The sequence below is a fragment of the Myotis daubentonii genome, chromosome 9 (genome assembly GCF_963259705.1).
Source record: "Myotis daubentonii chromosome 9, mMyoDau2.1, whole genome shotgun sequence".
In the NCBI taxonomy this organism is placed as follows: Eukaryota; Metazoa; Chordata; class Mammalia; order Chiroptera; family Vespertilionidae; genus Myotis; species Myotis daubentonii.
In genome coordinates, this window is record NC_081848.1 from 3,944,871 (window position 1) to 3,958,624 (window position 13,754).

A 13,754-nucleotide genomic window follows, 5' to 3' on the forward strand; every position below is an offset into this window, starting at 1 on the left:
GTACCGCCTCCCCACCGGGTGGTACAGGGGATGGGTGTGAGCCTGCCTGCGTACAGGACCTGCTCAAGAAATATTTATTCCCTAAGCAAGGCTTCCGACCTTCAGCCTAGCAGAGTGGTGGCCTCCTCTCACCAGCAATGTTTTAACTGTCCCTGTGCGAGGCCGGGGTTTCTGCAGGGTGGTCTGCCTCTGGCTCACTGTTGCCAGTGCCGGTAAACAGTTGGCGCTCAGTAAGTGCTTGTAGAGTGAGGTGCTTGGCGGTCCTGAGTGTGGGCTCGCTGCCTCTGGCCCGTGAGGGTCTTATCAACTCCGCTAACCGAGCCCCTCTCTTGCCCCCTGCAGCCCGCCCGGAAGATGCTGGCACCAGCCTCTACTTTGTGAATGACTCCTTGCAGCAGGTGACCTTCTCCAGCTCCGTGGGGGTCGTGGTGCCCTGCCCGGCTGCGGGCTCCCCCAGCGCAGCCCTTCGATGGTACCTGGCCACGGGGGACGACATCTACGACGTGCCCCACATCCGGCACGTGCACGCCAACGGGACGCTGCAGCTCTACCCCTTCTCCCCCTCCGCCTTCAACAGCTTCATCCACGACAATGACTACTTCTGCACCGCGGAGAATGCCGCCGGCAAGATCCGCAGCCCCAACATCCGCGTCAAAGCAGGTGAGGCTGGCCCCTGCCCGCTGCAGGGAGCAGTCTGGAGGGCTGAGCTGGGGAGCGGGCAGCACCCATCATTCTGACACGTGTGTAACATTGTGGGGGAGGGGGACTTGGCAAAAGTCAGTCCCTCAAGGAAAGTTTTGTTCTTTGGAATCTTAACTCTTTGCCACTCACTGTAGGTCCTTAGGCTAAGAACACCCCTTGCTATTTTTTTTAAATATTTTGTATTGATTTCAGAGGGGAAGGGAGAGGGAGAGAAAGACAGAAACATCAATGATGAGAGAGAATCATGGGTCAGCTGCCTCCTGCACACCCTACACTGGGGATCAAACCACAATCCGGGCATGTGCCCTGACCAGGAATCAAACCGTGACCCCCTGGTTCGTAGGTCGATGCTCAACCACTGAGTCACGCCAGCTGGGTGAGAACATCCCTTTCTGAGTCTCAGTTTCCTCACCTACAAAGGGGATGCCAGTCTCTACCCTGCTTCTCACTGCCTGTGGTCATTGTGGGATCGCACACATTCACATGAAGTGCTCATGTTGGTGCTTGACTCATGGAAAACATCCAATGAGCTTCTTTCTTTCCTTCTTAAATTAAAAATAAAACCTTTTATTAAAACAACTAGAGGCCTGGTGCACGAAATTCATGCACGGGGTGAGGGGGGGGGGGTTGGCGCTCATCCCTTCAGCCCAGCCTGCACCCGCTTGCAATCTGGGACCCCTTGGGGGATATCCGACTGCTGGTTTAGGTGGGATTGGGCCTAAAATGGCAGTCAGACATTCCTCTCACAATCCGGACCGCTGGCTCCTAACTGCTCACCTGCCTGATCACCCCTAACCACTCTGCCTGCCTTCCTGCCTGATCATCCCTAACCGCCTCTGCCTCAGCCCCTGTCACTGCAGCTTCATCTGGAAGGTCGTCCGGAAGGACGTCTAGAAGGTCATTTGACTGTCCAGTCTAATTAGCATATTACACTTTTATTATTATAGACTAGAGGCCCAGTGCTCAAAAATTTGTGCACTTGGGGGGGGTGAGGGGGAAGGTCCCTCAGCCCGGCCTGTGTCCTCTCACAGTCTGGGACCCCTCAGGGCATGACCACCTGCTGGCTTAGGCCTGCTCCCTAGGGGATTGGGCCTAAGCTGGCAGTCAGACATCCCTCTGGCAGCCCGGCAGCCCTTGGGGGATGTCCACTTGCCAGCAGGGAGCAGGCCTAAGCTGCAGTCGGACATCCTTATTGCTGCTGAGGAGGCAGGAGAGGTTCCCACCACCACCGCTGTGCTGGCAGCCGTCAGCCTGGCTTGTGGCTGAGCAGAGCTCCCCCTTTGGGAGCGCATTGACCACCAGAGGGCAGCTCCTGCATTGAGCATCTGCCCCCTGGTGATCAGTGTGTGTCATAGTGACCAGTCATTCCCAGTCGTTCTACTGTTAGGGTCAATTTGCATATTACCCTTTTATTATATAGGATAGAGGCCTGGTGCATGGGCGGGGGCCAGCTGGTTTGCCCTGAAGGGTGTCCCGGATCAGGGTGGAGGTCCCGCTGGGGTGTCTGGCCAGCCTGGGTGAGGGGCTGAGGGCCATTTTCAGGCTGGCCACACCCGCTTCATGGAGGGAGGTCCTGCTGGGGTGCCTGGCCAGCCTAGATGAGTGGCTGATGGCTGTTTGCAGGCTGGCCACAGCCCCTAGCCACCCAAGCTTCCAGTGGAGACTGGCTGGAAGCAGGTATCTGGGATTTATTTAGCCCCTATAAGTGAAACTTTGTTGCCTTTAGCAGAGGCCACAGCCGTCCAGGGCAGACAGGAAGCTTGGCTTCCTCCATTGTGGGGGCAACCAAGCCTCCTGCTTGCTCCAGCTCCGTGGCTGCAGGCCACCATCTTGCTTGGGTTAATTTGCATATAGTTGCTCTGATTGGCTGGTAGGCATGGGTTGGGGCATAGCAAAGGTATGGTCAATTTGCATGTTTCTCTTTTATTAGATTAATATATAAAGAGAAATGCATTTATTATACGCATGCAGCTTGATGCATTTCCCAAAGTCTAACTGATATCCAGCTCAGGATGTGCAGTTAGTCACACGGAAGCCCCCTTATGCGTTTCCCATCACCGGGCCCGGGAGAAGCCCCTGTCCTGGCCTGATGTTGTTGCCCATGTCTGTACTTTAAATAAGTGGAGTCCCACAGTCCGTGTTCTCCCGAGCTGTTTGCTCACCGTTCTGTTTGTGGGATTCCCCCCTGCTACTGTGCGGGAGCCATGCATCTCATTGCTGTGGTCTCCTGCTCCCCACGCTGCCTGCCCTGGTGATGGCCTTGCGAGGACAGCGTTTCTCACGAGAGCAGCCGTTCAGGTGACATTCATGGTGGAAAACTGTTAGCAGTGAAGGAGTTTGGCCTTTGGAAATAGTAATTGGTCAAGGAAGTGAGCCTTTCTCAGGCGGCTTCTCTAGAGAAAACAGAAAGTCTCATTTCTCGGAGTCAGGCCTGCAGGCCCGGCATGGCACAGGTCAGCTACTTGGCGAGGACGTCCCTGTCCGCTGGGTGTCACCTTCAGCTGTGAGGTAGGCCCGGGCTGGCTTGGCCGAGTTCCTCTTGGCGAGGACGTCCCTGTCCGCCGGGTGCCAGCCTCAGCTGTGAGGGGGCCTCCACTGTAAGGAAGCAGGAAACTTGGGGAGTGGTTTTCTGGGAAGAGCTTGTGGTGGGAGAGGACAGGTGGCCTGGTAGCCCCTGCAGGGGCCCCGGCCTTGAGCACCATCCCTGGGGCACAGGGGAGAGTTCTGGAGCGAGGTCTCTGACTCCGGGTCTGTCTGGCTCAGGAGCGCCTGTTGCAAGTACAGGTGCTGAGTAGCTGGGCCCAGGCGTGTGGGGAGCGAGGAGGGGGGAGTTCTTCGTTAAACAGCTGATCTCCTTCCCATTTCGTTGGGTGGGGAGGGAGTGACCTCAGAACCCAAGGCCACGCTCAGAGCCTCGCCTATGGGTTCCCGTGGGGTTGCCTTTCAGGAGCCTTCCCTTGTCCCCTGAAACACAGGGGGCCGGCTGGGAGGGAGCACTGGGCGGGGTTGCTGCCCGGCGCCGGCCTCCATGGGCCAAGAGGAAGTGAGGTCACATTACCTGGCACAGACTTCGTTGGGTTTGGGTTTGGGTGCAATTCTCACAATGACCCTGTAGAGTGTTTCTAACCAACGAGGGACTGAGAGAGGTTCCGTCACCTGCCCAGGGCGCAGCCAGTCCCACAGAGATGACGCTGTAATGAGCCCAGCCCTGCAGCCCCGCCTCGGGTGCCAGGCCTTCTACATGCTGCACTATTAGTACTGCCATTACTTCATTATTATTTCCTTTTACAGATGAGGCTGCAAAAGGCTAACAGTTCTCACCCAGGGCACACAGCTGCTCAGAGTAGGAGGCAGCACCCGCCTGCCTGTCTGACACCCTAACCACTGGCCTCTGCTGGTCCCTCGGCCCATCCTGGGGGTGCGCCCCAGCCCCACCCTTCTCCTCCTTCCCTCTGCTTCCCTCCAGGGTCAGCTTCCCTCAGTCTCTCCTGTGTGCACCCCGCACCTGCAGTGCTGCAGCCAAACCCAGGAAGAGGGGCCCACGGCCCCACAGAGCCAGCAGCAGCGCCTCCCTCCACCCCTCTCCCTCCCACTCAGCTGTGTCTTTCCCCATCACACCACCAGCCAGCGCTGGGAAGGAACAGAGCCCTGAACAGGGTGGCAGGGCGGACCCAATGGGAAACAGCCAATGAAGAGGCTCTTGATGAACGTGGGGGCGGGGGCGCGTGGGGGGCGATGTCCCCCTGAGAGCCACGGCAGGAGGGCACCCCCCAGGTGCCTGCTGAGGACAAGGCTGGAGGCAGTGGGGCTCCGGATACCCCTTGGCCGAGAAGGGGTCGAAGGAGGGAGGGAGCCCCCCGGAGAGGCCAAGTGGAGGAGGACAAGGAGAGGAGAGGGCAGGCGCCTTGGGCCCCGCTAAGGCCGGGCCCGTCCACCATGGGCCTGACACGTGGAGTGGCTACAGGTTACAGCCCCGGAACCAGCTGGGCCCAGGGCACGCTGAGACGAAGGGTCTGAGGCCGGGCGAGGCGGGCCCAGGTGGCCGCAGTGTTAGGAGGTGGGGAGACAAGAAGGCTGTGCTTTGGAGGAGCGTGGAGGCGCCCATGTCTCTGCACGCTGCGTTTCTAGAGACAAAGAGAGCGACAACCATTCTGCCCAGGAAGGCAGCAAGCCCCCAGTTCTGCTCACGCCCTCCATTTCTCCAAACTGCTTTCCACAGTGCGTGGCTGTGCCCACACCCAACAAAAAATCTGTGGTGAGGTCACGTGTCCATTTTTATCTGGCAATTTATGGCCCCCGTGCCCCAAACTCTGGCCGCCCTGGGCCGAGGAACATGTGGGAACTGCAGCTTGGCTTCCTTAGGTGAATTCTAGAATATTCCCTCATGTCATGCCCTGCTGAAGGTGATCACACTGCAGGGCTCAGGCGCCTGCAGCGTCCTTCCCGTTTAGTAGTTTGTTAGCGCTCCTGACCGTGGGGCGGCCGGTGTGGGATTGTGGTCTCGTGAAGGAAGGCTGGTATTTCAGAGGCAGAGTGGGCTGCCCTGGGGAGCGGGGGGAACTTGCTAAAGAAGGAGCCACACAGGCAGGAGTAAGATCCCAGCAGGGCTCGGCTGTGTGGCTCAGTGGTTGAGCATTGGCCTATGAACCCCGAGGTCATGGTTTGACTCCCTGTCAGGGCACATGCCGGGTTGTAGTCTCCATCCCCAGTTGGGGGGGGCGGCATGCAGGAGGCAGCTGATCCATGATTCTCTCTCATTGATGTTTCTCCCTCTCTCTGCCTCTCCCTTCCTCTCTGAAATCAATTAAAATACATCTTTTTAAAATCCTGGCCGGGAGTCCTGGGCCGGGTAGGTGGGAGGGTGGGAAGAGGTGGTGGAGGCTGAGGCTGGGTGTGGAGGGAGTGGGGGCCTCTCTGGGCCCCGTGTCCAGTGGAGCCGCGACACAGGCCTTCCCGGGCCCTCTCTCCGCAGTGTTCAGGGAACCCTACACCGTCCGGGTGGAGGATCAGCGGTCCATGCGTGGAAGCATGGCCGTCTTCAAGTGCCTCATCCCCTCCTCAGTGCAGGAGTACGTCAGCGTTGTGTCCTGGGAGAAGGACACGGTCTCCATCGTCCCAGGTAGGAAGACCGCGGGGCCACGCAGGCGGGGGGAGGGGGGGGCCGCGGGAGCGATGTCGCAGGGGTGCCGTGTGGGTTGTTGAGCTCCCCGAGGTCTTGAGCTGGTTCTGGGGAGCAGGTTGCTGTTGTTCTGGTGATGCTTCGGCAAAGTGTCTTCGGTCTCCGCTCGGTGCCCTCCGTGTGGGAGGTGCACAGCCATGTGCCAGCAGCCTCCGCCAGGTGGGTGGGGCCCTGGCCCCTGACCCCTGACCCCTGACCCTGGGGCTTTTCTCGCCCTTGCTCTTCAGGATCGGAGTTGAGGCTGGAAGCCTGTTTGTGGAGGTTGTGGGGAGAGGGGCGTAGAGGCTGGCGTGTGGCCCGTGTGCTTGCATTTCTGCAGGACCGTCTGGGGCTCCTTTCATGAGGCAGCTGAGGCCCCTCAGAACCCCGGCTGCCCAGCCCTGGGAGGGAGGTGAATGCCAGGTGGCAGGCTCACCTGTCGGGCTGCTGGGATGCAGCCTTCAGCATCGGCTCCTTCTCCTGGTCAGGGTCCCCCTTTGGCAGGAAAACAGGTCTAGAGACCCCAAGAGAGGACCCCAGTCCTCAAAATGCCCCCGGCCTCGTTACACACCATGTCCCCTCGCCCCGCCTCTCTGCTCCCCGTGGCCCAGGGCGCCCCCTTCTCCTTCCTCCCGGGACCCGGCTTCCGTTCTGTGGAAGGAGGCGCTTGGCCTGGTACGACGCGCCCTTCGGCGTTGACGCCCGTCACTAGTCCCCTGAGGTGACGCGGCTGCTCAGGCGTGCGGTTCGTTGGGGAGGACAGACTTCCTTGCACATGGCCTCGGAAGCGGGCTTCCCAGTCCCGGCGCCCTGGGCCCCGTGGGAGGCCGTTGCACAGCCCGGGGCTCCGGCCCCTGTCGGACCCTCCCCTCGAGGGGAGCCCGACCCGGGGCTGAGGGTCTGGTGGCCCCAGGGCCCAGCTGGGAGAAGGCGGGCGCCTGGGCGTTCACCGCTAATGTGGCAGCATCCTTTCTGGGAGACACTGACCTGTGTCTTTCTCTTGGTACATCTTCGTCCTCTCGCTCGCGAGCAGATGGCAGGCCTGTCTCCGTGGCCCCAGAACCGGTGGTGGGACAGGAGTCCGAAGCCGCTTGGCAGCTGCTCCTGCTGCGTGTGAAACCACAGGGAGTGGGAGAGGCTGGGTGCGCACTCGGGCTGGGTCGAGAGCCTATGCGGGCAGCACACGGGGGCGCGGGAACACCAGAGACCTGGTGCTGGAGAGCTGGCTGGGCCCCGCCAGGCGGCCACGTGCAGCTCCACAGGGTCTGGGACGAAGAGGCCGGGACTCTTGTGTCCGGATGAGGCGCCAGGTGCACAGCCCAAAGGGGTGATGCCGGCAGCGACCATGGGCTGGTGCGGCCAGAGAGACCCTGGACCGGGCCGCTCTGGGCGAAGGCCCAGCCGTGATGGGCACTGGATGTCCTGTCTGTGCACCAGGCAGGTGGAAGGGGATTCCAAGTCCTACACACCCGCTTTGTGGAGTGAGTTATATTCATTAAAATAAGGAGACAGAGCCCTGGCCGGTTTGGCTCAGTGGATAGAGCGTCGGCCTGCGGACTGAAGGGTCCCAGGTTCGATTCCGGTCAAGGGCATGTGCCTTGGTTGCGGGCACATCCACAGTAGGGGGCGTGCAGGAGGCAGCTGATTGATGTTTCTCTCTCATCGATGATTCTAACTCTCTATCCCTCTCCCTTCCTCTCTGTAAAAAATCAATAAAATATATTTTAAAAATAAAATAAGAAGACAGAGAAGAGGAGGGGGAGGAGGAGGAGAAAAAAGGAGAAGGAATTTTGAGTGCTACCTATACGCCAGGCACTGGGCTAAGGAACTTTCATGTAATACCTCATTTTATCCGTATAAAATGCCTTAAGTGTATCTTCATCCTCTCCTTTACGGAAGAGGAAACTGAGGCTCGAAGAAGTAAAGTAACTTCTTCTGGGTCACACAGCTATTAGAGGAGCAGGGCGAACCCAGGCCTGTTTTCTCAGCCTGTGTACTTAATGCACAGGGGGCTGCCCTCCCCTCCCCCCCCGCCCCCGCACCTGCACAGGGAGCTGCCCACCCCCCCAACCTGCACAGGGAGCTGCCCTCCCCCCCCACCTGCAGAGGGAGCTGCCCCTCCTGCCCCCCGCCCCCCGCACCTGCACAGGGGGCTGCCCCCCCCAGCCCCTCCACCTGCACAGGGAGCTGCCCTCCCCTCCCACCTGCACAGGGAGCTGCCCCTCCCCAGCCCCTCCACCTGCACAGGGAGCTGCCCTCCCCTCCCACCTGCACAGGGAGCTGCCCCCCCCCCCCCCCGCCAGCCCCTCCACCTGCACAGGGAGCTGCCCACCCCCCCCAACCTGCACAGGGAGCTGCCCTCCTCCCCCGCCCCCTGCCCCCCGCCCCCCGCACCTGCAGAGGGAGCTGCCCCCCCCCCCGCCCCCGCCCCGCACGTGCACAGATGTCTTGGGGAGAGCGGCACAGTGAAGGCCTGTGTGCTGCGGGCAGCGAGGCTTCGGCCTCCTGAAGGGGAGAAACATCCGTTTGGCTTTTAGGAAAGGCTTTTTGGAACCGAGTCGAATGCAGTGATTAATAAGCGTCTAGGATTTAGGACCCAGCTGCCTGGGCTTGAAACTCACTCACTGCTTACCAGCTGGGCAAGTCACTTGCCATCTCAGAGCCTCAGTTTCCCCAGCCGTACTGCAATGAGGAGGAGGATTCACTGCTTTAAGGAGGAGAAGCGTTACGTGGAGTGTTTGGAGCCTGTGGGAGGCGTCGAGGACGGCCCTGCTCGGGTGCTGACCAGCGGCGGGGAGTGCCGCGTGCTGCTGCTTCCTGGTGGGCATGCGTGTTATTACGTAACAGGGTCTGTGTTCCCCGCGAGACTGAGCTTCCTGAGGGGGGAACGGGACTGCTTTCATCCACCTCCCGGGCTCCTAACACCTCCCCCCTCCCCACCCCGGCACACGCAGGGCATTGCCCACTGACGCCCAGGGGTGTCCGATTGCACGGGTAGGGGGAGGAATGGGGAACAGCGTGGACAGAGGCACGGCAACAGCAGTGAGTGTAGGGCGTGGGGGAGCGACAGCCCAGCTCAGAGAGCGGACAAGGGGCGAACTTGGCTCCGGGGCTCCGGAGCTGCAGGCAGCGAGCTGGGGGCCCTTTACTTGCTGAGGCCCTTGCAGTGGGTGCTTCGGGCCGTCTTTCATGTGGGGACTGGGCTGTGGCCCCAAAGGGCATGATGGTCAGTGGGTTTGCTGCTATCCTGCAGGCCGCTGGGGAGCTTTGCTTCTGCGGACCCCGTTCCCTTCTCTCCTTCCGCCTCGGGGACGTTTCCTCCCCTGCTCAGCCCTGCAGCCCCTCCATTATCATTCGAGATCTCTTTACAGCTACAGTCCAGATCCAGGGACAGACTCCCCAAAGCACACACATCCAATCCCCCCACCCGAGGCATCCCTGAGAGCCAGCGGCCGCGGCTGGGCGTCCAGGCTCTGTAGCTGAGGGCCCGGACCTGGGCCCACACGTTGCCTGCTTTCGTTTTGGAAAACACATTCTTTATAGGATTTTTTCATAAAAGTGGGATTCTCTGCCAACCAAGCTCACCCTGGACTGTGTGTGCGCTCGATTGTGTTGGCTGTGGGTTGGAAGGCAGCCATGCTGAGGGGAGACGTAATGATGAGGAGGTTGCCTTGGGGTTAAGGAGGGACCCGGAGCCGGAGTTCCGTTCCATCCGGGAGCGTGGCATTGGCTCTGCCAGGCTGGGCTCAGCTGCTTCACCAAGCACAGGGCCGGCAGGAGCAGGTGCCCGAGGGCAGGAGGCGGGGCAGGGTCTGAGGTGGCCAGTCAGGCCTGGGAGAGCAGGTGCCTGGGAGGAAGGGGTGGGGCCGGGCTCCTGCCTTCAGGGTTTCTCCAAGGGGCTTTGGCAGGAATTCGAGGCTTGGGGCTACACGAGCTCTGTGCATTGGAAAGTTGTTCCCAGGCTGGCCTCCCCGCTGCCCCCACTTGGGGGAGGGGTGCAGGGGGGGGGCACACAGGTGAGCTCCTGGAGCCGGCCCCTGACTCTAAGCCGCGTGTTGGCTGTGCTGTCCCAGGGGTTTGTGGAGGCTGGCGAGCCAGCCCCAACGTGCTGCTTTTCTGGAGCTACACCTGCCCCTCCCTGCACCCCTTTCCTTCCCTCCCAGCGGCCATCTTCCCTCCCTCAGGCTGTTTAAAGGCGTGTGGGCAGGAGCACCGCCTTCCACCTGTGCAGGCGGATCCTACCCTTACGTCCCTCCCGGGGACTGGGTCTCTGGGGAGCGGGCGGCCTGGGAGCCACAGGCCTGGGCTGCGCACGAACACACCATTAAGGCCTGCAGCGAGCCGAGCCGGGTTTCATTTCCCATCTGCACACTCACCATTACGATGCGTGTTATTGGATATAGAGATAAATCCGGCCCTGTTTCTAACAGCTTTTAATTTCCACCAGACCTGATTATATCGATGCGGGCTCCTGCGGGAGTTTCCCAGCATGCTCTTCCCCAGCATCCTGCGGCGGAGGTGGCCCCGGCGGGGAGGTTGGGACACGGCTTTCCGCGGGCCAGATGGATTTGCTGCTGCCCTGGAGGCCAAGCCTGGGTCTGCTCCCTCGTCTATGGGAACAGGGCCAGGCCGGGGGCACACTGGGCACCTGCGTGCTGGGGAGGGGCGGCAGGGCGGGAGGACTCTGGCCCAAGGGCTCTTTTCTGAAGGTGGGCAGTGCCCCTGCCTGCGGCCCCTGTGCCCGAGGTGAGCACCAAGGACCCGCCCATCCCCTTCCCGTTGCCCCAGGGTTCCACGTCGCTCATGGGTTTCTGCTCCTCTTTTCTCTGCGGCGCCGGGCGCACCGGTCCCCTCCTTCCGGTGCATGCCTCCCCCTCCTTGGCCCTACACTTGGGTCACGTGTCCTCTTCGGCGAGGCCTCACCTGACCGGGCAGAACCGCTCCCTCCGGTTCCGCCCCTGCAGCGCTTTCTCGGCCTGTCTCCTGTTGTCGGCGATGTTCCTATCTGTCCCTGTGCTGCAGGGGGTGCAGCCTCATCCCTTACAGCTCTTCGTCCTGGCTCCACAGCACCCGCCACAGCGTGACACGCGACGACGAATGGTGCTCCCTCTCCTGTACTGAGACCTGTGGTCGGCGCTGTGTGCACGTTCACACGTGTTGCCGCTCATCCTCACAATAGCTCTTTAAGAGCGAGAACATTTTCTGTTGTGCTGGTCCTCCCTCCCCGGCCCTCACCCACCCAATCTATACAGAGGACATTGCGGCTCAGGGAAGGGAAGCACCTTGCCCAAGGCCACACAGCGAGCAGGCAGCTGGTGTGAGCTGGGATCCCGTGGGTGGCTCTGCCCCGGCTGCCTCTCCAGGGCAGGCTTTCCTCTCTGTGGCTTCCTCCTGCGACTCTGCTGTTTAGATGCAAACCTGGGGACCTGGGCTCTCCATGCCTGGAGGCGGGGGGCGTGCAGGGGAGGGCCAGCCCGTGCCTAAGAGAGGTGGATGGATGCTCAAAACCACTTAACAGGGGGGTCTGGGCCCCTGCTGGGCGCTGAGCGCAGGCTGGGCCTCGCAGCGGGACCAACTTGACCGTGACCTGCCCTTTGGCAGCGCCTGTCTGGAGCCCCAGCACCGCCCCGGAGAGGCTAGTGTGCAGGGGCTGGGTTCTGTGAGGGCTGCAGCCCGAGCTCACAGGGCTTTCGCAGGCCCAGGACGCAGCGTGAGCGTGTCGGTGGAGGCGGCAGCACCGGCAAAGGCACACAGGCCACAGGCGAGGAGGGTGAGCGCTGGGGACGCGGCCGGAGGCTGAGAAGTGGTGGGAGAAGGCTGAGGAGGACACCAGGACATTGAACCCGTGAAGGCCCCATCTAGTCCTAGAGAAAAGGACTCAGCCTGGTCACAACGACTAATAGTCAACGCAGACGAAGCTGCCAGCGCTGTGCTGAGCATGTCGTCTGCTGGGCTCGTTTAATCCTCGCAGCCACTGGAAGGTGAGGGGACCGCTAGTCCCCATGTTACGGACAGATGAACGGACAGAGGCACAAGGAAGCGCGTGCGCTGGCCGAGCCGGTGAGGGAGCCCGCAGTCGGACTCCACGCAGACTCCACGGCCTGCGCCCCAGCGTTGCACTATGTTGCCTCACAAAAGTGAGCGCACAGAACATACACATCCTGCAAATTGTCAGAATAAGAAAACAACACATATGAGACTGGGCGCATATCCGAGCGGACGGCTCACCAGAGGCCGTGGGCGTGGCAGGGAGGAGCCAGGCTGCAGAGTCCGCTGGTCGTCATTGGCGACCCGGGCAAGCTCCTTTCAAAGCCTCAACTTACTCACCTACGAAACGGGGGCAATGAGACCTGTCCCAATGGGAGTCTTTAGATGAAAATTAAGCCTCCGGAGAGACGCCTTCTCGGGTGGAGGGGCGGCCTAAGCCCAGCAGGGACATGGCCACTCAGCTTCCTGGCATTGCCGGCCCCGGGCTCTGCTGCCCCCTCTGGGGGCTGGGGAGGCAGAGCACAGGGTGGCCAGGGGCCAGCCACCGAGAGCCGAGTGCTGCTGGGTCACAGATTCGAGGACGGCTCCCCTGAATGTGATCTTGAGAAAGCCATGAGCAAGGGGCTGGGTCGGCAACCACAGCGGTTTTTGATTTCAAACAGGCCGTGGCTCTCTCTATCTGGGCAGAAGGAGGGAGACAGTGGCCGAGATGTGGTGTCGTTAATCTGCATCCACTCGTGCCTTGTGTGATTCCTGCTCACACTCCTGTTTAGGTCCAGAATGAAGGGTGTGGTTTGCCACCAACTCGGCAAAGATCAGCTCTGCAAACCACCTGGTCTCCCTGCTCCCAGCGCTCAGTCCCTGGCTGTGAATTACCAGCGTCTCCTAACCGCGCTGTTTGCGAGGCGCTTCCCCATGGCCTCCCCTGCTCCTCCCGGTGACCCTTACCTCCCCTGCTTCGGACAGGGAGGCGGGCGCAGTGAGGCCGGTGACTGGCGCAGTTAGAGGAGCGCGGAAGAGAGGAAATGCACGGTTAAATCCACGTGTGTGCAGGCCCCGGGGCAGTTCCCCGACGTCCTCTCCTTTAACCTCCTCTGAGCCCCGGGAGCGGCCTCGGCCCCATTCTCGGGTGGAAAGGGAATGTGACCCGGGCCAAGCAGGTTGCTCCCGGCCACGCCGCCGCCCGACCTGCTTGGACGCAGAGCTTTGTCCCCAAGCCCAGCCTGAGGCCCGTCCCTAGCTGGTTGGTGCGGTGGGACGGGGACCTCCAATTCAGGCAGCCTCGTTTTCTTCCTGGGGCTGCAGAGAGAAAGTCTCCCTCCTGTGCCTTAAACACAGCCTGGCCCCAGCCAGCTTGGCTCAGTGGATAGAGTGTCAGCCTGCAGACTGCAGGGTCTGTGTCTGAGTCCAGTCAAGGGCACACGCCTGGGTTATGGGCTCCTCCCTGGCCCAGGCCTGGTCAGGACAGGCTCAGGAGGCAACCAGTCAATGTGCTTCTCTCACATCAATATTTTTATCTATTTTTCCCTCTCTCTTCCTCTCTCTCTAAAAATCAATGGAAAAATATCCTTGGGTGAGGATTACAGAAAAAAAAAAAAAGAAAGAAACACACACACACACACACACACAACCCGGTTTGCAGGTTAGAGATGACCAGGAAGCACTCCGAAGGGGCGAAGGGATTCTCTGCCCAGCCAGGCGGCCTAGCCTGAACTCCTCATCGTGGTTGAGTAAGGTCAGTGAGGGAATAAATGACCAGCATTGAGCTCTTCTGCTTCAGGGCTTCCCACGCGCGGTTCCCTCACCCTCATGTGCCCTGTGCAGCGGGCTTCCCACGCGCAGTTCCCTCACCCTCACGTGTCCTGTGCAGCGGGCTTCCCACGCGTGGTTTCCCTCACCCTCACGT

General features: G+C 60.9%; 1 protein-coding gene across 2 annotated transcripts in view; it reads left to right on the forward strand.

The window, feature by feature from the left end:
• DSCAML1 (DS cell adhesion molecule like 1) overlaps nucleotides 1-13,754 on the forward strand; it is a 329,633-nt gene that overhangs the window by 16,952 nt on the left and 298,927 nt on the right. For both annotated transcript variants that reach the window (XM_059707764.1, XM_059707763.1), the window contains exons 2-3: nucleotides 343-660; nucleotides 5,675-5,821. In XM_059707764.1, coding sequence (XP_059563747.1) covers nucleotides 343-660; nucleotides 5,675-5,821 — 465 coding nt within the window. The remainder of the gene's footprint in view (nucleotides 1-342; nucleotides 661-5,674; nucleotides 5,822-13,754) is intronic.